We start from the raw sequence: 27125 nt of genomic DNA on the forward strand, positions 1-27125 counted from the left end.
CGCGGTCAAGCCAGAGTCTGCTCACATCATCGCGGTCAAGCCAGAGTCTGCTCACGTCATCGCTGTCAAGCCAGAGTCTCTTCACGCCTCAGCTCCTCAGCCAGAGTCTCTTCACGCCTCAGCTCCTCAGCCAGAGTCTGTTACCACAGATTCAAGGTCAGTCCTTCGAGTTCTGATATCCAGTGTGATGGACCCAATACTGATGTCGGTGCGAGTAGCTGGCATTCCCAGGGCCTCAACCCTGGCTGTTACAGAGACTGTTCCCCTGACCTCAGTGCTTCCCGTTATGGCGGTCGCCATTTTGAGTGTGTGGGCTGCACACTGTGCTCCTGAGGCCTCTCCTGTCCACGAGTCTGTTCCTGAGGCCTCTCCTGTCCATGAGTCTGTTCCTGAGGCCTCTCCTGTCCACGAGTCTGCTCCTGAGGCCTCTTCAGTCCACGAGTCTGCCCCAGAACCTCCAGAGGAGGCGGCGTCCACTGCAGAACCACCAGAGGTGGCAGCTTCCGCTGCAGAACCTCCCGAGGTGGTGGTGCCCACTCATGAACTCGCTGTTTGCCCTGTCACGGCCACGGAGGCCGTTCCTGTACTCACTGTTTGCCTTGCCACGGAGGCCGTTCCTGACCTCATGGTCTGCCCTGTCACGGCCACGGAGGCCGTTCTTGAACTCACTGTCTGCCCCGTCACGGCCACGGAGGCCGTGCCTGAACTCACTGTCTGCCCTGTCACGGCCATGGAGGCCGTTCCTGAACTCACTGTCTGCCCTGTCACGGCCATGGAGGCCGTTCCTGAGCTCTCGCCCTGTCCTGTCACGGCTAAAGAGGTCGTCTGTGAGCTCTCGCCCTGTCCTGTCACGGCTAAAGAGGCCGTCTGTGAGCTCTCGCCCTGTCCTGTCACGGCTAAAGAGGCCGTCTGTGAACCCTCGCCCTGTCCTGTCACGGCTAAAGAGGCCGTCTGTGAGCTCTCGCCCTGTCCTGTCACGGCTAAAGAAACCGTCTGTGTACCCTCGCCCTGTCCTGTCACGGCTAAAAACACCGTCTATGAATCCTCGTCCTGCCCTGCCACGCCCTCCGTGATCATGAATGCTCTCCCTGTATTGTCTGTCTCTGCTCTCCCTGTGTTGTCTGTCTCTGTTTCCCCCAGATCTCAGACTCTGCCATGGTTTCCTGCCCAGTCTGCTTCCTGGCTAGGGTTTTCTGCTCAGGTCTGGTGGTCCTCTGCCCCGCCGTGGTGGTCTTCTGCTCGGGTCTGGTGGTCATCTGCTCCGCCCTGGTGGGTTCCTGCTCCGTGTGCTCCGCCCTGGTGGGCTCTTGCTCTGTCCTGGTCTCCGGTTCCGGCTGGATGTCCTGCTCTGCCCCGATCCCCGGTCTTCCCACTTCCTCAAGGACCTGGCCCTCCATCCCTCCCCCTGTTCCGCCTCCACTCCACCGCCCTCCTGGATTATTTAGGAGCGTCTGGAAGCCGCTCCTTGGGGGGGGGGGGGGGGGGGGCTATGTCATGAATCTGGTCCATGCTCTCCCGGTTAACCACCACCAGAGGTCACCCGTTCACCACATTGACTTTCACTCACAACACACTGGACTCCATTTCCCACAATGCATTGCACAGATCACAGCTGTCACCATTCACACATCACACACACCTGATGCTCCTTTCACAATCACTCACTCTCTATTTAAGCCTGGGACTTGCTTTTGCTCAGGTCCGAGTATTGATCTGTGTTTAGTGCTCACCTAGCGCTAGCTGCTTTACCGTGCCATTCCGTGTTTCTGTTTTGTTCCTGTAATTGTTAGCGTTTATCACTCATTCAGCGATAGCAACTTTACAGAGCCATTCTTATAGTCTTGTCTTGCCTTGTTTATCTTGCCGTGTCTGACCCTGCCCGTGTTTCCTGGATTTACCCCTTTGCCTTGCCGTTTGGACTGTGTTCGCTCCCCGTTTGGATTATTGCTGTCGACTCTGGATTATCTCTCTGCCTTGCCCCTTTGGATACTGTTCGCTGATCGTTGACCCACGCTTGCTCCACGGATTGCTCTGTCTTGTCCTTGCCATACCTGTTTGCCGATCTCTGGCCCTGCCTGTTTTATGACCATGTTTTATAATAAAGCTTTGCATATAGATCCGCATGTCTCACGTCTCGTCAGCCCCGTAACAGTCAGGGTTGCCCGCTTTCTCCTCTGTTATTTGCCCTATCCTTGCTATCCTTAGCTCAAGCTGTTCGACAATCTGAAACTATTTGTCCCATAATTATATGGAATACTCATCATCAAATTTCTTTGTTTGCTGACGATATCTTATTGTTTTTAGGGAAACTGTCACATTCTATTCCTCATGTATTGAATTTATTTGACAATTTTGGAACTCTCTCGGTTTAAAATTAATTGGAGTAAGTCATGTTTACTTCCCCTCAATTTTAAAATTGATTCCATGTCCCTTTCCATATTTGTTCCATTGGTTCAAAATTTTAAGTACGTGGGGGTAGATGTTTTTCCTGCCTTGCAAGAAATCGTCTCAAAAAACTATAATAGTATTCTAGCCAAAGTATCCTCAGATTTGGAAAATTGGTCTCGTCTTCCTACTTCTTTTCAGGCTTGTATATCGGTGATTAAAATGAATGTTCTCCCACGTATTAATTACATTTTTTCCATGATTCCTCTCACTCCACCCGCTGGCTACTGGAACAAACTTGATGCATGTGTGGGAAACGTCCTCGTATTAAACTTACTACCTTACAACGATGTAGATTTCATGGAGGTCTTTCTTTCCCTAATTTTAGACTGTATGCTCAAGCCTTTTCCCTCCGCCCTTTGTCAGTTTGGTTTGTAGGGGTGTCAACAATAATCGATTCGGCGATGCATCGCGATGCGGGGCATGAACGATTCAGCATCGATGCGGCAAAGTGCCATAATCGATTATGTCACTGTTTATTTTCTGGCGGAAAATAAAGTTGTGAAGTTTCAAATACTTCCGGTCCCGGGGGGATAACAACAACGAGCAAGATGGCTGAGGCGGAGGGAGATGACCGCGATAGACGGGATATTAAAACGCGCCCAAAGCTTGGAAAGCGGACATCTGGGCACATTTCCTCTCCTCTCTAGGTTAGAAAAGAGATAACGTTACTTGTGCATCCCCGGGACAAGTGTGTCAGCAGAGAGAGTCTTCTCCACTGCAGGAGATGTTATCACTGCAAAAAGAAGCGCTCTCAAACCGGACCATGTCGATCAGCTTGTGTTTTTGCACAAGAACCTTGAAATTCACAAATGCTAAACTGTGAGAAGTTATGATGTAGGCTTAGGTTAAACTATACATTTCCTCACTCTGAAACGGATTGTTGATGATGGTGATGTTGAACTCAGACGGAAGAAGTTGTTTGTTTGCACAAATTTGGTAGTAGGCTAAGCCTACACACTTTTTTTGTTTTGTTTACATTACTGTATTTAACATCTTGATATTGTGTTGTGTGCAGTTGATGTGATGTAGGATCAGGGCAGGCATATAATTGCCATTTTCCTAAAGCTGCTAAGCTGCTGTTTTGTTGAGAATAGTTTGCACTTTACTTTACTACTTGAAAAAAGTTTCACAGTAATAAGTGGTTACTGTGTGTTGTTGCACTGAATATTTTTATTCCTGGGTGGTTGTTGTTAAAATAGTGCTACTTATTATTTTAATATTTGCACAGGACTTCAGGAAGTGGTCTGTCTTAGAGCTGCTATTTTACTGTGTGTAAAAAAAAAAAATATTTATGTTCACTGCTGAAAAAAGTTGGCTGTTATTTTATTGCTCTATTTACTTAATTTCAAATGGTTCTTAAGCAGAGAGAAGAGAAACATTTCTCATTCAAAGCACTGATTTTGATTGTTTTCTTTTTCAGGTTTGAAAATGCCATATCCAATACCCTGTACCATTTTATTTAAATCACATTTAATTTAATTTAATAACTTTTATGTCAAAGATACAGGAGACACATAGCAGCCAATAAAATCTGTTGTTTAATATCTGCTTGTATTGCCTCATGACTGATGAAAAATTCGCCTTGTGTGCAGTAGAATTTTGATGGATCGCAATGCATCATAGAATCGAATTGAATCGAATCGTTACCTGGTGAATCGTAATCGAATCGAATCGTGAGGGCAGTGCCAATGCACACCCCTATTGGTTTGATCCTAACGCTTCGGTGTCTTGGAGAGCAATTGAGGAATTTGTTTATCCGTATAAATTGAAGCATCTTGTTTTTTCAGGGGTTCTGCTTAGGCAGTGTAAACCTCGGTTTGGTCCCATTGTAACCCACCTCCTCTCCACATGGAGGGATGTTGAAAGACGTTCACAACTAGTTACAATATGGCATAGGCATTCGCCTATTTTCCACAATAATAATCTTTTGGCAGGCAGTACTCCATTTCATTGTTGTCACAATGAAAATGAAGCTGATTGCATTAATCACGCTCACACCTGAGAATTATCACATAATCACACACCCTACTTAAACCATGGACTTTCTCTTCTTCTCTGCTGAGTATTGTTCTGTGTATAATACTCTCTGAGTGTTAGCTGCCTTACCGAGCCGTCTGTGTTTTCTAAGTTTAGTTTATTTTGTTTATAGTCTCGTTTCCTGTTTCCCGCCCTTGTATCGTGGATTTACCCTTGTCTCACCGTTTCGGACTCTGTGTTTACCTCGTTTGGATTATTGCTCAGATTATTGGACTACCCTTCTTCTCAAGCCCTCTAGATATTGTTCGCCGATCGAGGACCCACGCATGCCCTAGGATGAGTCTGTGGCCATACTCGTTTGCTGGTGTTTTGACCCTGCCTGTTATTTGACTGTTTATTAATAAAAGCTTGCAAATGGATCCGCACGTCTCTCGTCTCATCGGCTCCGTTACAGAATACTCGGCCACCCAAGGATCCAGCGGCTTTCATGTATAATACTGGCCAGGCATGTACACTGCAAGACTATTATTAGCTCTCAAGCAGGGTACGCGATCACTTGAGGACTTCAAATGGTGGTTGCACCCAACCAAGTCACAGCTAATCTTCACGAGTCAAGTCTCAACTGATCGTCAAGAGGCAAGTCACATCTCCGCTGACCATCCAGAGTCTTATGTTCTGTCTGCAACACCCAGATATCCAAGGTCAGTTCTTCGATTTCCCAGTCTGGTATCCAGTGTGAGTGATGCTCCTTGTATGGTGGTGGCACCCAGCAATGTACTCTCAGCCTGTCATGTCGCGGTCAAAGAGACAGTTACCACTGTAGAACCTCCAAAGGTGGCGGCAACTGCTGCAGAACCTTCGGAGGTGTCAGTGGTATCCACTCACCAACTCTTTGTCTGTCCTGTCGCAGCCAAAAGGGCTGTCCCTGAACTCTCGTCTTGCCCTGTCACGGCTATGGAGGCCATCTGTGAATCCTCGTCCTGCCCTGTCATGGCTATGGAGGCCGTCTGTGAATCCTCGTCCTCTCCTGTCACAGCTATGGAGGCCGTCTGTGAATCCTCGTCCTTCCCTGTCATGGCTAAGGAGGCCGCCTGTGAACTCTTACTTTGCTCTGGGCCGGCCGATGGGCCCATCTCCGAACTCTCGTCCTGTTTTGAATCAGGCTTGAAGGCTGATTGTGATCTGTCAGGATGCTGATTTTGAACTCTCTGTCCTGCCCGTTTCTGTCAATCTGTCCGATCATGAACTGTCAGTCTGCCCAGGATCAACCTATGAATCAGATGTTGAATTGTCTGTCTGTCCCAATTCCCCTCATGAGTCTAATGTTGAACCACCTGTCTGTCCAGTTCCTAATAAGATACCTGTTATCTGCCCCATTAGTCCAGTTGTGAGCCCAGAAACCGTAGATGCACTACATGTTTATCCTGTTAACCCTGTCACTGCCATAGAGACCATTCATTACTTGTCTTCCTGCTCTGTTTCTCCAAATATGTCTGTCTTGCCAGTCCTTGTCAATGAGTCAAATTTTGAACTGCCTGTCTGTTCAGTTATTGTCAATGAGTCAGGTCTTAAACTGTCGTTCTGTCCAGTTTCGATCAGTGAACTTCCTTATGAACTGTCTGCCCGCTCCGTTGTCACCAAAGAAAATATCAATGAACTTCTTGTGTTCCCTGCCTCGGTCCTTGAGGCCATGTATGTGTGCCTTGGAATTCTCAACTACCTGTTCACCCTTTCCGCAACCTAATCCTTCCTTCTGACGAATCTCCCTCCTCTGCTTCAGTCATCTATCTCTTTCTTCTTGCGCAGTCATACAAACCTTTGTCTATTACAACTGTTTGGGCCAAGGATCTTAATGAGGACGTGCATGTTTTATTTTCGGATCAGGTATGGGGTATGTTTAAATTGTCTTCTAAAAACCCTAATCACCAAATGATTAATTGGAAATTCCAAATTGGAAACTTCTCCTAAGTGTAACCTCTGTTCCCAATGAGTTTTGGGAGTTCCCAAGGAGTGCTCCCTTTCTCTCACCTTATCATATTTATTGGGTACTGAGATATCTTTGACTCCCTACCATTTTTTTATGAATGACTTTTGGTACTTCACCTTGTCCATCCAACAAATATATCTACTGTTAGCTGCTCTCACAGCAGCAAAAAAAATTGCTAGTCAACCGCTGGAATCCTCGTCACACAATGTACAGACAAACCTGGAATCTCGATGGAACTCCCAACTTCTCGTATACATGGATCTAATGTGAAAACTGTAAATTCATGGCATTCAGCTTTTTAATGTGTCATTTTCTAAAATCTTTGTAAAAATGTTTATAAAAAAATATAAAATAATAATATATTATTTGTTTTATTTTATTATTAATTTAAGTCTACCATGGGGTGGGGTGGGATGGGTTCTAAATTTGTACAGTTGCTTTTTGTTTTATACTACTGTTCCCAGGAAAAAAACATTTAAATAAACCGTTAACAAAAAAAATAAATTAACTAAAATCACAATTTTATTATTTTAGCCCTAATCATGTGAGATCGTAATCAGCAAGAAATACTTATGTTCGTAATTGTCTTCCCTGTATTTTTCTAAAAATATTGTGGTGTGATGGGGTTGAAGAGTAACACATTGGAAGAGATACATTGCCTTAAATGAAAATTTTTGGTTTTGGTTCTCTCTCATATTGTCCCCTTATTTCTGGGTCAGCATATCTGCATGCCCAACAGTGTCTTTCTGCTGAAAATGTGGGTGCAATTTCTGATGTATGATGCTTGTCAACATTTAAGTGGACATTTTACATCAAAAATTCTATTTAAAACAAAAAATATGAGTAAATATATATTTACTGAAACCATGACTATTTCATATTTTTTCATTAAAATTATAAAAAAATTAAGCAAGTAACTCAACCCTGTCACAAGTTTACAACCCCGTAACAATAAGAAATACATATATTTGTGACGGGGTTGTGATTTTTCACTCAAAATGGCCACTGCTGCTCATGTAGTGTAGGAGAGTAGACCATATATGGCAGCAATAAAATAAGTACATTGTATATACTTATGGATTAAAATAAAATATTGAAAAAGTGGGCTCACCACCTACAGGAGGGACCGTAAGGGGCCGGTGCAAAGAGGATCGGGCAGCAGTCGAAGGCGGGGGCCTCGACGACCCGATCCCTGGACACAGAAGCTAGCTCTAGGGACGTGGAATGTCACCTCGCTGGCGGGGAAGGAGCCTGAGATTGTGTGTGAGGTTGAGAGGTTCCGACTAGAGATAGTCGGGATCACCTCTACGCACGGCTTGGGCTCTGGAACCACACTCCTCGAGAGTGGATGGACTCTTCACCACTCTGGAGTTGCCCATGGTGAGAGGCGGCGGGCTGGTGTGGGTTTGCTTATAGCCCCCCAGCTCAGCCGCCATGTGTTGGAGTTCACCCCGGTGAACGAGAGGATCGTTTCCCTGCGCCTACGGGTAGGGGATAGGTCTCTCACTGTCGTGTGTGCCTACGGGCCGAACGGCAGTGCAGAGTACCCGGCCTTCTTGGGGTCTCTGGGAGGGGTGCTGGAAAGTGCTCCAACCAGGGACTCCGTCGTTCTACTGGGGGACTTCAATGCCCACGGGGGGTAGCGACAGTGACACCTGGAGGGGCGTGATTGGGAGGAACGGCCCCCCTGATCTGAACGCGAGTGGTGTTCAGTTATTGGACTTCTGTGCTAGTTACGGTTTGTCCATAACGAACACCATGTTCAAGCATAAGGGTGTCCATCAGTGCACGTGGCACCAGGACACCCTAGGCCGTAGGTCGATGATCGACTTTGTGGTCGTTTCATCTGACCTGCGGCCGTATGTCTTGGACACTCGGGTAAAGAGAGGGGCGGAGCGGTCAACTGATCACCACCTGGTGGTGAGTTGGATCCGATGGCGGGGGAGGAAGCTGGACAGACTCGGCAGACCCAAGCGTACTGTGAGGGTCTGCTGGGAACGTTTGGCCGAGTCTCCTGTCAGAGAGATCTTCAACTCCCACCTCCGGCGGCGCTTCGACCGGATCCCGAGGGAGGCTGGAGATATTGAGTCCGAGTGGACCATGTTCTCCACCTCCATTGTCGAAGCGGCCGCTCGGAGCTGTGGCCGTAAGGTCTCCGGTGCCTGTCGAGGCGGCAATCCCCGAACCAGGTGGTGGACACCGGAAGTAAGGGATGCCGTCAAGCTGAAGAAGGAGTCCTATCGGGCCTGGCTGGCTTGTGGGACTCCTGAGGCAGCTGACGGGTACTGACAGGCCAAGCGAACTGCAGCCCGGGTGGTTGTGGAGGCAAAAACTCGGGCCTGGGAGGAGTTCGGTGAGGCCATGGAGAAGGACTATCGGCTGGCCTCGAAGAGATTCTGGCAAACCGTCCGGCACCTCAGGAGAGGGAAGCAGTGCCCTACCAACGCTGTTTACAGTAGAGGTGGGGAGCTGCTGACCTCGACTGGGGATATCGTTGGACGGTGGAAGGAATACTTCGAGGATCTCCTCAATCCCGACGTCACGTCTTTCATTGAGGAAGCAGAGGCTGAGGGCTCAGAGGTGGACTCGTCCATCACCCAAGCTGAAGTCACCGAGGTAGTCAAGAAACTCCTCGGTGGCAGGGCACCGGGGGTGGATGAGATCCGCCCTGAGTACCTCAAGTCTCTGGATGTTGTGGGGCTGTCTTGGCTGACACGCCTCTGCAGCATCGCGTGGCGGTCGGGGACAGTGCCTCTGGGGTGGCAGACCGGGGTGGTGGTCCCTCTTTTTAAGAAGGGGGACCGGAGGGTGTGTTCCAACTAGAGGGAGATCACACTTCTCAGCCTCCCTGGGAAAGTCTATGCCAGGGTACTGGAGAGGAGAATACGGCCGATAGTAGAACCTCGGATTCAGGAGGAACAGTGTGGTTTTCGTCCGGGCCGTGGAACACTGGACCAGCTCTATACCCTCTACAGGGTGCTGGAGGGTTCATGGGAGTTTGCCCAACCAGTCCACATGTGTTTTGTGGATTTGGAGAAGGCATTCGACTGTGTCCCTCGCGGCGGCCTGTGGAGGGTGCTCCGGGAGTATGGGGTCCGGGGTCCTTTACTAAGGGCTGTCCAGTCCCTGTATGACCGAAGCAGGAGCTTGGTTCGCATTGCCGGCAGTAAGTCAGACTTGTTCCCGGTGCATGTTGGACTCCGGCAGGGCTGCCCTTTGTCGCCGGTTCTGTTCATAAATTTTATGGACAGAATTTCTAGGCGCAGCCAGGGGCCGGAGGGTGTCAGGTTTGGTGACCACACGATTTCGTCTCTGCTTTTTGCAGATGACGTTGTCGTGTTGGCTTCATCAAGCCAGGACCTTCAGCAGGCACTGGGACGGTTTGCAGCCGAGTGTGAAGCGGCTGGGATGAGAATCAGCACCTCCAAATCCGAGGCCATGGTCCTCAGTCGGAAAAGAGTGGTTTGCCCACTTCAGGTTGGTGGAGAGTTCCTGCCTCAAGTGGAGGAGTTTAAGTATCTTGGGGTTTTGTTCACGAGTGAGGGAAGGATGGAACGGGAGATTGACAGACGGATCGGTGCATCTTCTGCAGTAATGCGGTCGATGTACCGGTCTGTCGTGGTGAAGAAAGAGCTGAGCCGCAAGGCGAAGCTCTCGATTTACCGGTCAATCTACGTTCCTACTCTCACCTATGGTCATGAGCTTTGGGTCATGACCGAAAGGACAAGATCCCGGATACAGGCGGCTGAAATGAGCTTTCTCCGCAGGGTGGCTGGGCAATCCCTTAGAGATAGGGTGAGAAGCTCGGTCACTCGGGAGGAGCTCAGAGTAGAGCCGCTGCTCCTTCACATTGAGAGGGGTCAGCTGAGGTGGCTCGGGCATCTGTTCCGGATGCCTCCTGGACGCCTTCCCAGGAAGGTGTTCCGGGCGCGTCCCACTGGGAGCAGACCCCGGGGAAGACCTAGGACACGCTGGAGAGACTATGTCTCCCGGCTGGCCTGGGAACGCCTCGGTGTCCCCCCGGAAGAGCTGGAGGAAGTGTCTAGGGAGAGGGAAGTCTGGGCATCTCTGCTTAGACTGCTGCCCCCGCGACCCGGCCCCAGATAAGCGGAAGAAGATGGATGGATGGATGGATTGAAAAAGTTTTCCATCTTAATTTTATGTGACGGGGTTGAGTTGTTAAGCTTGATTGTACCCTTCTTGACTATAACATGCCTCAAAAATATGAAAATATAAAAAGTATGATACTAATAACTATTTTCTGCACCACTATTAAAGAGACCTGAATGATGTCATTGTCAGGGTGGGGCTTAAAATTGTTGTTGTTTTTCTGATGTTAAACCTAAGTTATGCTGTAAATAGTTGTAAAAAGTACTTTGAGTAATCTATTGGTTTTAATGTGTAAAAAACTATTTACAGGACAAAAAATTAATGTATAGATGAATGTTTTGTGTAAAAATTATAAGCTGCATTAAAAAAGTGAACAATGTACATAATTACTTTTATTTATACATGTGAACATGCATAAAAAATACAAAATGTACAAAAAGTACTGACTCATTTAGAAATAAATTACACTACAAAAATGAATAACGTATACAACTTATTTCATTTTTAACTTACATCACAAAAATAAACTACAGATATTTGTATTTGTTTTGTTTTATTTACAAAGTGACATTTAAAAAAAAACAAAATATCGAAACATTTTAATGTATCCGTTTTTTCCACTTTTTTTCTCCTCTTGAGAGAATGGTTAATCATTTATTTGTTAACCATTTTCTCAAGAAGAGAAAACAGTCTCTCCATTCTCTCCCTGCTCTACTGTGCTCTTCTCTCCTCTGTCCATCTCTGGAACTTTATGTCCTCCCTGAGTAGCTCCACCAGCTTCCCACTCACTCCCTCACCTGTTCCAGGACACTTGCAATTCTAAGGCAGAGCAAATAAACCATGCTTGTTAACAACAACAGCACAATGAATTTCAGCAAATATGTGTATTAACTTGCTTACTTTTTTAAGTCCTTCCCAAGCAGGCCCATTTTCTCCAGAATTTTCCTAAAACAAGTGAAAATGGAACCACTTGTGAAAAATATTAAGACAGGGGTGCAATCTTAGCATTAGAAAATATGACACAGCATGACATGCATACAAACTGTGCTGAAGTTTGGTTAAAACATTTGTAGACATATCTTGCATGACAACACTACAAAAACACAACAAAGTGAAAGATACTCCCTAAAAACTATTGAAATATTAGAAGTTTTGTCTCAGACCATGTAACAAATTAATTTGAGTAAATTAAAACACAATACTTACATTTAAATGTGACTTCCTCTGCTGTCACAGAACTCTCATCCGCCATGTTCTTTGAATGTAAATTCTATTTTCATCTGTGCGCAACTGATTTTGGGAAAGGGTAGGGTGTCAAGCGTCCATCAGATGTACACTTAATTTTCTTGCGAAATATGCGAGTGCATCCTGAATTGGGACAGCTTACGTAGTGATGCTGTGACGCAATCACACTTCAAATGCGGTTTTCAAAGTGTACACCCTTAACTTTGGGATACAGCTCTAGCAACCTAACGGTTGGAAGGGCGTGGTTAGGGATGTTCTGTCCAAGTCTTCAAACATCACAGAAGGAATGCCATTCCAGAGCAGAGGCAAATGTTCAGATTTTCATTAAACAAGACAAACTTTTTTTTTTTTTTTTTAAGTAGATTAACTTGCACAGATTAATTGTTCACCTCAAGACTAACAATGTGCGCTAAGTAAATTTCAATTTCATAAGAACTTTAATCCTTAAATGCATACCTCGGGTCTTTAGCGACCCGGGACGTCATTCACTACCCTCTCCCTCCTTCATTTTTTAAAGTTAGACATCAACTTTCTTAGTATTCCTCAATCTATTCATTATAAACAATATAACAAGAAAAAAATTAATTAAATTTAAAAGAATGTCTGTTTTCTGATTATTTTTTTATAAAAAGTGTATAGGGTCGCTTGAGACCCGAGGTGTGTATTAGTGTAAGTATATTTTTTCTGTGCAAAAAATATTAAAATATCTGATGACTCCTTGAGATGGCACTGTTTAATAGACAATGATGAAATGACGTTTTGCTCATAATCACCGCAGGCATAAAATAAAAGAATATCATAAGCAAAAATGTATCTGTTTGAATGGCTATACTGCAGAGCAATTACTGTATGCCATAAAATACAAATGTAACTGTCATTTGATGGTGGATGTGGTGAATAAGCTGCCAGATTTTGAAAATGGTAGTTTTGCAAATATGTTTGAGATCGCGAATATGAGCCAGATGCTGAATGCACGGTGGAAGTGCGCTCTGACGATGACGGCGATGGTACAATCTGCTCAAATTGAACCCTTCTAAGTTTCAAAAGGTAACGAAATATGCTTTATTTTATTCTTCTGTAATTGTTCTTAAAATATCAAGATAATTTTTTGGTATTGCAGCAGTTAGAGATCCAGCCGTGCTGGATATATAGGTCCGGGTTGCTGAAGACCCGAATATAGTAATAGTGATTGGCGAAACATTCATGCATTTAAGGGTTAAAGAGTTTTCATTCAAAACATTCCAAAGCAGGTCAAGTGCTGCCAGGGAATAAAGGCTGACCTTGAAGAGGTTGGCTGCATTTTCTTCACTCAGGTCTATGTTGATCATCTTGAAAAGGGTCTGGACCTCCTCATATGACATCTTGCCATCATGGTTCATGTCAGCTTGTTTCAGGTAGCCATAGATCCAGGTGAGAGCAGTCAAGGGTATAAACAGATTAAAAATAGCCCTAGTTTAAATGTATTGTGATGTCCAATAGACATTAGTTAGGGTTGCGGCTATATTTTGTTTATCATGAACAAAAATGAGGCTGTGAGGGCAGTCTATTCAATAGATTGTACTGTTTTAGTGATTATTCACACAAAACATGTTTTTATGTTTAAAAAAAATAGCGAGAGATGGAGTGAAGTAAAATCGAATTAACACAGAGTCGAGGTATGTTTTTACAACTTCGTTTAAAGAGGTCATTTTTTCATTCATTTTTTCAGTGTTGCATATGCTGAATAATCCCAAGTACACAACAGCATAACCCATGATCAGACCCTCACCTTCCCAGCCTCGTTTTCAACCATTTCATAGCAAACTACCCTACTTTCTTTCCCAAAAAATTACTATATATATATATTAGTGCTGGGCAACGATTAAATTTTTTTTATCGCGATTAATCGGATTGTTATGCACAAAATTCAATAATGAATTCAAAAGTAATGTATTGTGGACTTTTTCATCTAAAAGTACTGCTATATGAACAAAAGTGCAATAACCTTTGATTTGCAAACACTTTAGAAAAGTAAGGCACTTTTTTTACAACAGTATTCCTTTTACATAGTAGCAGTTAAAATAGTTCTTGTAAATCTCAATTTATAACATTAATGTAATCAAATTAAATATAAAACCAAAGCTATTTGCCACTGCCAGGGCATGAACGTTTTTGTAGAAAATATTTTATAGTTTGTTATAGAAAAACAAGTAATGCTCAGAGTCCAGAGCCTCATCATAACGTTATAGCAGGCACCTTCTGAGTAGAGACCTGCACTATCGCCGGACCTAATGCAACAGAGTGTGGCATGGGACAACACTTGATGGGCAAGTGCGGGCAGGTAGACACTTGTGTGTGCAGCATGTGGGAGAATAAGGGTGTACTATGCCGAAAACTCATCACCAAACACCAATGATTTGTACATACACTATATGGACAAAAGTATTGGGACACCCCCTCCTTTAGAACAGAAGAAGGCACTTCCAAAACTGTGGCAACAAAGATGGAAGCATAATTCACATATTTAAAAACTGTATTTCCATATCTGTTGCAACAGTTTTGAAAGTGTCTAAAATGACTGTACCCATATACAAGTCATTGGTGTTTGGTGATGAGTTTTTGGCTCAAGGTCTGCATTAAAAGTCACACCAGAGGTGTTCAACTGGGATTAGGACTTTGCTTTATGCAAACCAGTCAAGTTATTCCACACTGACCGAATTAATCATGTCTTTTTGAACCGTGCCTTATACACAGAGGCACTGTCATGTTAGAATAGAAAAGGGTCCTGTCCAAACTGTTGCTATAAAATTAGAAGTACACAATTCCCTAGAATATCATTATATGCTTTAACATTAAGATTTTACTCATGGAAATTACTAAAAGTAGTCAAACCTGTTCATTAGAAGGGGGTGACTCAATACTTTTGGCAATATATATATATATATATATATATATATATATATATATATATATATATATATTATATAGTGTTGTCAAATGATTCATCGCGATTAATCACATCCGAAATAAAAGTTTTTGTTTGCATAATATATGTGTATACTGTGTATATTTACTATGTATATATTAATACAAACACATGCATGTATATATTTAAGAAAAATATGCCATGTTTACATATTAAATATATTATAATATAAAAATATAATATATATATATAATATAAAATATAATAATATAAATATATACATGTACATGTGTAAATATTTTCCAAATATTTACTGAATGTGTCAGTCTCGTGTCCCTTTGTCTTGTTTTTCTCCTCATGTACCTTCCCCTTGACCTAATTTCTCCCGTGTTTGATTATCCCTTGGTTTCAGCTGTGTTTAATTAATTATCTAGTTTACTCCCTGTCCTTAAGCCCTGTGTTTCCTTGTCTCCAGCGTCCAATGTCATCCAAATCTCATTCAGTGTCTGTATCCCTGTGTTTTTGTTTTATCAAAGTCTATGTTGAGCATCTCCTGCGTCTCCATGTTTCCTCGCTCCACCTTCCCTTGCTCCAGTGAAATTGTGACAGAATGTGTGTGTGTATATATATGTGTGTGTATTTATATATACATAATAAATATACACAGTACACACATATATATTATGGAAATAAAAACTTTTATTTTGGATGTGATTAATCGCGATTAATTGTTTGACAGGGGCACAGGTATTCTAGCTAAATATGACATTATAATGGGTTTATGTGAAGATTGTTTTAAGTTCACTTAAATTAGAAGTTATTTTTAAAGTCTAATAAATTTTAAAATTGATAGCTCTTAATTATAATGTAAAGTTGAATGGCTATAGTCAATGGTTAAATATTAGGGGGAAATTTTTTTATAGGGAAATCTGTATTAATTGGTATCATTGATACTGGCCTTCAGTCATACAAATAAAGATGCCATTAAACAAATATAAAAAATATACTGTATTTATGTTGTTTGTACATTAATTTGAAGATTGAATGTGAAATTATTGCAATATAAAAGTATATTTAAAAACTTTAATGTTAGGTGGGATTAATCGCAATTAATTTCAGAAAAATGTACGATTAATTAGTTAATATTTTTTAATCGATTGACAGCACTAATATATATATATATACTGTATATATATATATATATATATATATATATATATATATATACACACACACTGTATATATATAATTCTACCTTCTTACATTTAAATTGCAATGCTGCATCAAATTCAGGAATTTAAAAGCAATTCTCAATTAAACTGATGGAGCACAACCTGATATACCTGATAAATATGTCAACACTTGTTACCCACTGAAGGAACATCAGCTATTAGCCTGAAGCAAAAAGAAAAGTGACTAAATCAGTACAAAATAACAGTAAGGACTTTTCACTTATCATTTCACTTACTGATAATTGGGGACCGTAGATTAAAATTGAATCTGATTATCTGCTGAAGGATATTTGTCAAGTTTCTCTTTCTGGGTCATGTTGTTGACTCTGTCCTGCAGGGTTTGAATGCCACGGACCCAGTGCTGGGCTTCCTCTTTTGTGTCACACTGAAGATCCAAGCTCTTCCTTCCCCCCTTGAACACAATGGTAAGACACTGCTCTTCTGGGAGTGAGGTTGCCAGATTTCTCAACATCTCAGACTTACAACCCTCCTGCACACACTCCACGTCCATCACAGAGACTAAGAGGAAAAGAGGTATTTTTAATTTGACAAAACTGGCTTAGTTTAATCAACCATTTATATTGATATTGTTGATATTGACAGTAGCACAAAAATAAGGAAACAAACAATGATTGAGCCAAAACACAGACTCCTTTGGTTTTCCAGTCTGTGTTCAGTAGACCAAATAAGCAAAAACAGCCTCTAAAATTAGAAAATGCCTACACCAGTGTGCAGGAGGTAGACAGCAGTGGCCTATAGTCTAGATTATTTACTCCAATATGGTCTCCATATGTGTGTCCTGTCAGCTGTTTAATTTACATTTCATGCAAAATAAATGGCTGTGATACTAAACATAAATGTCAGCTATACTAAATGTCAGTATTTTTTATACTGATTTATAGAGCAAACCTTACATGACCTGTCTGAACAGAGATTTGTCTTATTGTGGAAATCACCTGATATTTTCATATCTTTATTTATCACTGTACTGCAGATAGAAGGTGATTGGTAAATAATCTTTGTTCATCTCTACACTGCTGTGCGAAAACAAAGAATTGTTTATTAACCATAGTGACACGTTATAATAATTTTCATAAAAAAAATCAGTTACAAACATTATATAATGCTTAACAGATTATTAGTTTATATATATATATATATATATATATATATATATACAGTGGTGTGAAAAAGTGTTGGCCCCCTTACTGATTTTTAATTTTTTTGCATGTTTGTCACACTTTAATGTTTCAGATCATCAAACGAATTTAAATATTAATCAAAGATAACACAAGTAAACACAACATGCAGTTTTTAAATTAAGTTTTTTTTATGAAGGGAAAACAAAATCCAAACCCACATGGCCCTGTGTTTGGTGGTGGTAGTGTGATGGTGTGGGGCTGTTTTGCTGCTTCAGGACCTGGAAGACTTGCTGTGATAAATGGAACCATGAATTCAGCTGTCTACAAAAAATCCTGAAGGACAATGTCCGGCCATCTGTTCGTGACCTCAAGCTGAAGCGAACTTGGGTTCTGCAGCAGGACAATGATCCAAAACACACCAGCAAATCCACCTCTGAATGGCTGAAGAAAAACAAAATGAAGACTTTGGAGTGGCCTAGTCAAAGTCCTGACCTGAATCCTATTGAGATGCTGTGGCATGACCTTAAAAAGGCGGTTCATGCACGAAAACCCTCCAATGTGGCTGAATTACAACAATTCTGCCAAGATGAGTGGGCCAAAATTCCTCCACAGCGCTGTAACAGACTCATTGCAAGTTATCGCAAACTCTTGATTGCAGTTGTTGCTGCTAAGGGTGGCCCAATCAGTTATTAGGTTTAGGGGGCAAGCACTTTTTCACACAGGGCCATGTAGGTTTGGATTTTGTTTTCCCTTCATAATAAAAAACTTCATTCAAAAACTGCATGTTGTGTTTACTTGTGTTATCTTTGATTAATATTTAAATTTGTTTGATGATCTGAAACATTAAAGTATGACAAACATGCAAAAAAATAAATCACGAAGGGGGCCAACACTTTTTCACACCACTGTATATTCAAATAGCTAGAAGCATGAGATAATGTGTTTGTTAATGTTTACTAATAAACTTATTAAACATTACCTAATAATTAACAGATGATGTTTCATGTAAATTAAAATGCTAAATTAAAATTGTCATTAAACTTTAAATTCGTATGATCATGCACTTCCTGAAAACCTACAAATGATTTTAAAAGATGCTATACAATGATTAAAAGCTTTTGTTATGGTGCAACTCTTGAGGTGTGATATGAGTAAGGTTAGGGACAAGTTTGGCTGTATGGGCAGGTTTGAGGATTGGTTAATAGGTCAACAGTGTTCAAGTTCAAGTCAAGTTGAGCTTTATTGTCATTCCGCTACATGTGGGGACATACAGTGGAACGAAATGTCGTGCATCGCAGGACCACGGTGCTACATAAATACAGACATACAACAATGAAGTAAAAAACACTATAAACCTATAAAAACACTATAAACCTATACACAACTAACCTACTGACAGATTTAACTATAAGTAAACTATATATAAGCATTTACCCTATACAAACTAAAAGAATAAAGGATAAAAAATACAAACTATACGAATGCTTCACATAAATATTTACCCTATACAAACTAAAAAATAGAAGATAAAAAATACAAACTATATGAATGCTTCACAAATACTGTACATGTGCAAAGAGAGACATTTTGAGTCAAGCAGCTGGTTGGGGAACAGTGCAGGATGATTTGTAGTGCATGAGCATGTAAACATACATATATTGCTGAGTCTTTTGTGGGATTGTGTACACGCAGCAGTGTGTGTAAAGTGTCTAGTGCACATAGAGGAGAGTGTGTTACTACAGGTGGTGTGTACAGGCCCACTCACCTGTGTGTAGCACACTTCGAACTGCACAAAAAAAGTTCCATACAGTTTTTTCTTTGGTGTGGTAAGGTTGGGGGGGGGGGGGTGTTTGGGGTGGGGGGGTGGTCCATGTTTCAGGAGGTAGGGGTTTGCATGGTGTTTCAGAGGGGGGCAGGGTGATTTGAGTTCAGGGCTCTCACAGCCTGGGGGAAAAAGCTGTTGAGCAGTCTGGCGGAGTGGGCTCTGATGCTCCGGGAACCGTCTTCCTGATGGTAGGAGCTTGAAGAGACTGTGGGAGGGATGGGTGGAGTCCTTCACGATGCTCCTGTTGGTTTTGCTGTAGCATCGTGTAAGGAAAATGTCCAGGATGGAGGGGAGAGGGGCACTGATGATCTTTGCAGCTGTGTTCACTGTCCGCTGGAGGGTCTTGCGGTCAGCAGCACTGCAGTTCCCGTACCAGACAGTGATGCAGTTGGTCAGCACACTAATAATGGTGCCTCTGTAGAATGTGGTGAGGATGGGTGGAGGGAGACTTGCTCTTTTCAGCCGGCAGAGAAAGTGTAGGTGCTGTTGTGCCTTTTTGGAGAGTGACATGGTGTTGGTGGTCCAGGAGAGATCCTCTGTGATGTGCACCCCCAGGAATTTAGTGCTGCTGACTCTCTCCACAGTCGAGCTGGCGATGGTCAGTGGGGGGTGGTCAACGGAGTTTCTTCTGAAGTCCATCACAACCTCCTTTGACTTCTCCACATTGAGGGACAGATTGTTAGTGCCACACCATTCAGCCAGCTGTGCCACTTCCTCTCTGTAGTGCGCTTCATCGTTGTTGCTGATGAGACCTACCACTTTTGTGTCATCGGCAGACTTGATGATGTGGTTGGAGCTGAACTTGGCAGTGCAGTCATGGGTCAGCAGTGTGAAGAGCAGCGGGCTGAGCACACAGCCTTGTGGGGCACCTGTGCTCAGTGTGGTAGAGCTCGAGGTGTTGTGGCCGACACGGACTGACTGAGGTCTTCCGGTTAGAAAATCCAGGATCCAATTACACAGGGAATTGTTAAGGCCCAGCAGGTTTAGTTTTTTTATGAGCTGTTGTGGGATTATTGTGTTGAATGCCGAGCTGAAGTCAATGAACAGCATTCTAACATAGGAGTCTTTATTTTCTAGGTAGGTAAGAGCCAGGTGGAGGGTGGAGGAAATTGCATCGTCCGTAGAGCGGTTTGGACGGTATGCAAACTGGAGCGGGTTGAGTGTGTTGGGGAGGTTTTGATGTTGTGCATGACTAACCTCTCAAAGCACTTCATCATGATTGGAGTCAGTGCTATGGGACGGTAGTCATTTAGACAGGACACAGGTGATTCCTTTGGTACCGGTATGATTGTTGTGGATTTGAAACATGTGGGGACGACTGCCTGGCTCAGCGAGGTGTTGAAGATATCTGTTAGGACATCTGTCAACTGTGCAGCACAGTCTCTCAGAACACGGCCAGGTATGTTGTCAGGACCCGCAGCCTTGCGTGGGTTAATCCTAGATAGGGTCTTCCTTACGTCGGCTGGAGACAGACAGAGCGCCCGGTCGTTGGGAGGTGTGGGCAGTTTTTGTGCAGGTGTGTCATTCTGCATTTCAAACCATGAATAAAAGTGGTTGAGTGCATCGGGGAGGGATGTGTCCTCACCACAGGCCTGTGGTGGGGGCTTGTAGTCAGTGATGGTCTGAATGGCTTGCCACAGGCTCCGTGTGTCTCTGCTGTCTGTGAAGTGGTTGTTGATTTTTTGAGCATATGACCGTTTTGCATTTTTGATGCCACAGGACAGACTGGCTCTTGCTGTTTTGAGGGCTGCTTTATCTCCTGATCTGAATGCTTCATCTCTGGTCTTTAGCAGCCCACGAACCTCTGCTGTCATCCATGGCTTCTGGTTTGCACGTATGGTGATCGTCTTGGTGACTGTCACATCATCAGTGCACTTTTTGATGTAAGCAGTCTCAGTTTCAGTGTACTCATGCAGGTCTTTAAATTTGCGTGGTTGAAGTCACCCACCGGCTATGATGAAAAAGCCGTTGGGGTTTTTTGTTTGTTGTTCACTGATGGCGCTGTACAGTTCACGAAGCGCGTCCTTAGCGTTTGCACACGGGGGGATGTAGACCATGACAATAACAATGACCGTGAACTCCCGTGGCAGATAGAACGGTCGACACTTCATAAACATAAACTCCACCAGCAATGAACAGTGTTTTGATAATACCGCAGCATTGTTACACCAGTCTTTGTTGATATACACACACAAGCCACCTCCGCGGGTCTTACCAGACAGTGATGAATCTCTATCCGCTCAGAAGTTGGTTAGCCCGTGCAGCTGAATGGCGGAGTCCGGGATGTTGTCGTTTAGCCATGTTTCAGTGAAAACAAACACACAACAATCCCTTGCCTCATGCTGTGTAGACCGACTGAGTTGAATTAAGTCAAGTTTGTTTTCCAGAGGGCGAACGTTTGAGAGCATGAGTGTTGGAAGAGCTGGTCTTGTGGGGTTAGCTCTTAGCCTAGCTCGTATACCTCCGCGCTTACAGCGCTTCCGTCCTCTCTCACACCGCTTGCGACGCTGCCTTGTGCGGGTAGCGTCAGTAGGCGAGGCTGCGGTCTCGAGGTCCGGCTCCAGCAGTAAACAAAGGCCTTGTAGCTTCTCAGTAGCCGCCGGCGAGAGTTGATGTTCGTATGCGTTGCTGATATCCAAAAGACTTTGGCGATCATAGATAAGTTTTGGGGTGATTTCCTTATGAGTTAGCAGTAAACTGACACTATTTGGAGATGAACAGACGACAATAAAAGACATAAAAGCACCGTCTTTGGGACCCGGAGCAGCCGCTGCGTCTGATCACGCCGCCATCTGCAGTGTGCAGGGGTCAGTTTTATTTCTATAAGGGAACACAGTTCAATCTGTTTATATTACATTTTTTTATATATATTGTAACGGAGGTTGTCTTGTCCCAAAATATAACAAAGGTTAAACACACTAGGGCTGAACGATATGGACAAAATTTCATATCTCGATTTTCATGCCAGATATCTCGATATCGATACGATACGATATGACTACGGGTTCGGTGAAAACCAAGCATTTCTCAGAAAAATAAAAACATCATAATACAAAAAAATTTGGAAAGTGTAGTTTTATTTTTAAGAACTCACTGGTGGACGTCGACTCGTACGGCGTAAAGGCCCTTTCAAGGCCCTTTCACACAGGACGCGGCATGCGCTGCGCTGCGCTATGAAACCCATTCATTTCAATGGCTTGCGCTGCGCGAGGGCGGTTAGTTGCTGCGCCGACCAAAGCGCACGCGCAGCGGAGCGCACCAGCGGCGAGCTTGCGCGCGCGCCGCGGTCAAAGTTCAAAATAGTTCAACTTTTGCCGCTGCGCTCTGTGACGTTTCCCCGCGCGGCCAATAGAAACGGGGCATCCAAACAAGCGCCGAACTCAAAATGGATGAACAGCTGATTCTCTGTGTGTCTGAATTTCCAGAGCTATACCATACAAGTTTGCGGTCGAATAGGGACCTCAGCGGTGCATTCAAGGGCACTCGTAAAACTGATGTTCGTTGTGTGACTGCCAGAGTTGTATGCAGGGCGGGGCGAGCGCGGAGAGGGGAAATCTATATCGTCTATATCGTTGCTTTTTTTGATAGTAATATCTTGAAAGTTCATATCTCGATATAGATACGATAACGATATATCGTTCAGCCCTAAAACACACACAAAAAAAGCTATCTGAAGCGGGAATCTTCAATGCTTCAGATTCTAATGGCCGCAGATTCTAAGGTGTGTGCCAATTTTCAAGAGTTTTTGAGCATGTTAATGGCCCTAAAACCCCCCAAAACCTTGACAAAAAATAATAATAAAAAATAATCCTAAGGAAAACAATAGGGCCCTTCGCCCCTTTGGGCTTGGGCCCTAAAAAAAAAATCCTTAAATAAACAGGAGGGCCCTGCGCCTTAGTGGCTTGGGCCATAATAATCCTAAGGAAATCAATAGGGCCCTGTGCCTTACTGGCTTGGGCCCTAATAAGTAAATATAGCTGCAAGCAGCGATGACGGGCCCAAGCTGTGCCCAGCGGGCACATGCATTACAGTAACCCTCTAGCTGTTTGGATTTAAGGGATACAGCAATGAAAGGGTTAATCCGAACCATCAAGACACACATACAACAATTTATAAAACTTTTGTAACACTTTCAATAAGGTTTCAGTTATTAACATTAACTATATTAATTAACATGAATAATAATAATATAGCATTTATTAATGTTAGTCTCTCTCTCCTCTCTCTCTCTCTCACACACACACAAACAATATATAAAACTTTTGTAACACCTTTCAATAAGGTTTTAGTTTTTAACATTATATAAGTTAACATGAACAATATTATTTTATAGAATTTATGAATCTTAGTTATAATTATGTTCGAAATTCAGTACTGCATTAATTAAAATTTCTAGTTAATGTACATCAGTTACTGTACCATGAACTAACAAACAATTTTTACTAACACAAAAAAACAGTAAAAATATGTTGTTAGTTTTGTGTACATAATGTAATATAATGTAATGTGTAAACAATGACATTATAGACACAGATATTTAAAAATGGGTTAATGATTTAAACATGTTTTATGGAAGATATGATGTAGTTGGTAATAGAGATAAGGTTGAGGAAACTAGTGCCAGGATTCCTGTGGGTTCACCAATCTGCTTGAGAAGTGAACACACTAGAATGTGTCTTAAGCAAATTAGGTCCTGTAAAGCACCAGGTCCAGGTGGCCTTAGGGGCCATGTTTTAAAGGCTTGTGCGAATGAATTAACTGACCCTTTAACAAAATTATTTCAGTTTTTATCAAATTCTCAGATTGTGCCTAATATGTGGAAATTGTCATTTATACGGCCCATTCCTAAAAAAGTGGGGACAAAAAAATTTGAAGATTTCCGACTAGTAGCCTTAAAGGGATCCCCAGGTATTAAGACATGTATAGCTTAATATAACGTAAATTATGTCTCTTATTTAAATATGTAATAGAAAACCCATGAACATGTATGTTATTTAAAAAAATCTACATCGTTTTTGGACTATGGAGGGCACCATTATTTTATGTGCACAGTACATTCTGCGTCGATGACATCAAATGGTTGCATTCGGTGAGCTACTGGTGCTTATTTCTATGGTCTTTGGCTTTTTACCACAACACAACTCAGAATACACAACTCAGAAAATAAAATACTGATACGATACCACATTGTCTGGCTTTTGGTTGTCATTTTCAGTCAAAGGGCAACAAGAGAAGCAATGTAAGACTGCTTTCCTAGCGATAATAGGAGGAGAAAAGCATGGGAAGATGCCTGTGGATGATAAAACTTAATAAAAACCTGCTTCTTTTTTCTCTCCACTTTAGCCCTGATGCCTTTGAGTCTTAGTAGACCACAGCTACTGAAAGAGCTTACAAACGACTGAGACAAGAAACGCTAGATGCCATCTGTTAAGATGTAAACATGCCGACGCTAATCATGATTCGAGGCCGCTAGAAGTTCCTCAGCGCTTATTTCCCTCAATATCCGGGGCGTTTAGACTCCTTGTAGGGGAAAAATCGATGGTACAGCATTTGGTTTAAACTAGGGCTGTCAACGATAACGCGTTAACGCATGCGATTAATCTAAAAATCTTAACGCATTAATATTTTTTTAATGCAAATTAGTCATTTGATAAGGTTTGACCCCAACTTCTTGCCGTCATCGCAGCGCAGAAGGTAATCTATGCCTGCGTCCCAATGTGCACACTATCCATCCTAAATTCTATGTGGTATTAGTAATTTTCAATACCATTTAGGACAGATAGGGTGGATAGTAGCCTATGCACATTGGGATGCAAGGAATGTGATTATGAGCCGCCAGGCTTGACAAAAGTGAAGCCAACGTGGAGAGAGAGAGCAAGTGTGGCCGAGAGAGAGAGAGAGCGCGACAGTGCGCAAGAGATATGTATACTCACATATGATAAGGATACAGCAAACCAGTGTTGCCAGGGTCACAATTCCCCGCACAATTGGGCTATTTTGAAAATACAGTTGCGGGAAAAATTACAGAGCCATGGGTTGCGTTTTTTTGGGCTACTTTTATAATGTACCCCGGTTGCCCAAAGTGTACACATGTGATCGCAAAAGGAAGTTATTACAAACACTCGATGGTGGTTTAAAGTGAGTTCTGAGTAAATTGTACTATTAATCTCATAAACTCTTATGTAGCATGAAGCAAAATGTTAGCTCTAATGCACCTGCAGAACAGGTCCAATTCTTCTTCATAATTCTTCATTTTGTCATACTACTTCATGTAAGGTCGCAAGAAAATGTTTTGTTGTATTTATTTAGAAATACTTTTGATAATAGTTGGGTAAATGTATACTGGGATAGAAGCGACGTGGCTTGGTAATTTTTTTATTGCCAGTATAAAGGCTGATAATGGCTGAAAAAAAAAGAATAATAAGGAATATGCCCCATACCTAGCGGAGGTGTGAAAGGTTCTGTTTCCTTAAACTATGGTAATTTGTCATGCATTTCTTTATTTCAACAGATTTACAGGTAATTGTCATGCATTTCTTTATTTCAACAGATTTACAGGTAAATTTTAAATTTGCGATTAATCGCGATACATTTTTTTAATTGATTGACAGCACTAGTTTAAACCTATACTTATATCCATCGACACCTGAAAGCTCTTTCAGTAGCTGTGGTCATCATATCAGTATTTTATTTTCCGAGTTGTCTATTTCGAGATGTGTTGTGGTAAAAATAGCAACAGGTAACGCTAGTAGCTCACCGAGTGCAACCATTTTACGTCATCAGAATAATGGCGCCCCCCATAGTTCAAAATATGTATAAAACTATGCAATTTTTTTTAAATAACATAAATCTTTAATGGGTTTTCTACTACATATTTCAGTAAGAGACATCATTTACGTTATATTAAACCATACAAGTCTTAATAACCCAGGAATCCCTTTAACATCAATACTTGCTAAATGCATGGAAAGGGTCATTAGTTATCATCTTAAACCGTATGTATCTGAGCACCTAGATGTATTGCAATTTGCGTATAAGCCACAAAGAGGGACAGAGACAGATGCTACGCTCACTATTGTCGATACAATTGCTAGTCACTTACAACAAGCAACGGCATATGCACGTGTTATTTTTATTGATTACACATCTGCATTTAATACAATGCAGATATATTTACTTTTAGAATGTCTCTTAGTTTTAGGAGTGAAAGGAGTAATAATTCACTGGATTAAAAATTTCTTAACAGATAGACCACAACAAGTTTGCGTCAGGGAGGTTAAATCAGATATACTGTCAAATACAGGAGTACCTCAAGGATGCATTTTGTCACCCCTGTTATTTTCTGTCTATACAAATGAGATCCAAATGCAGAGTACAAATTATAAATTGTATAATTACGCAGATGATATGGCACTGGTTGCACTCTTATGGAAGGATTGTATTGATTATGAGTATGAAGAACATATTTTGAAATTAGAAAAATGGTGTAAAGCAGATTCTCTACTGATAAATGTAGAGAATCTAAAGACAAAATAACTGAATTTAAATCAACCAGAACCCTTAACAGAAATGACGTTATGTGATCAACCAGTGGAAATTTTGAAGGTTTTTAAGTATTTGGGAACTATGATTGATTGCAAACTAAATTTTTCTGGCAATGTGGATTTTATCTGCAAGAAATCAAATCAGAGGCTATATTTTATAATTGGAAGAATTTTCTGTTAGCCAAGGTTTTTTTACAAAGAGTTCATATTAGTTTAATTGAAAATGTTTTTGTCACGGTTCGCAGGTTCATTGACTCTCTCTCTCCTCGTGTTTGGGGGTGTGTTCTCCCGCTGATGAGCAGAGCAGGTTCAGCTGTGACTCTTCAGCTGCTCTATTTAATCCCTTGTTTCCTACCTTATGTTGTCAGAAGTGTGGAGTCTTGTCCTGGCGGAGCTCCCGTGTCGACCAGGTTCTGTTCGAGCTCTGGACTTCTGCAGTCATGCTTACTGGTTTCCTGTTGTGGAGGGGCTGTACTCTACATCCTCGTTTCCAGGATACTCTCCGGTTGCACCTGTTATTAATCCTTGTGTCCTGCCTCAAGTTGTCAATAAACTGTTTTACTTGCACTCGCGTTTGAATCCTCTTTTTGCCGTGACAGAACGATCTGACCACCAATGGATTCAGCGAGTGCGTCCGAGCTTCAGAACTTCCTGGGCGAGTAATGTCACCCGTATGGATCACCAGGAGGATCAACTAAAAGTCACGGAAC

The 27125-nt window shown here is 42.4% G+C and overlaps 1 protein-coding gene across 1 annotated transcript in view; it reads right to left on the reverse strand.

Annotated features, from left to right (window-relative positions):
• Window positions 1-27125, reverse strand: part of plcd3b (phospholipase C, delta 3b) — a gene marked incomplete at its 3' end in the record, with an annotated part of 123357 nt that overhangs the window by 85149 nt on the left and 11083 nt on the right. Inside the window, exons 4-5 of the mRNA XM_079389106.1 lie at window positions 16195-16423; window positions 13048-13177 (exon numbers count right to left, since the gene is read on the reverse strand). Of these exons, the coding sequence (XP_079245232.1) occupies window positions 13048-13177; window positions 16195-16423 (359 nt within the window). The remainder of the gene's footprint in view (window positions 1-13047; window positions 13178-16194; window positions 16424-27125) is intronic.

This window comes from Barbus barbus (genome assembly GCF_936440315.1).
Source record: "Barbus barbus genome assembly, chromosome: 32".
Taxonomy (NCBI): domain Eukaryota; kingdom Metazoa; phylum Chordata; class Actinopteri; order Cypriniformes; family Cyprinidae; genus Barbus; species Barbus barbus.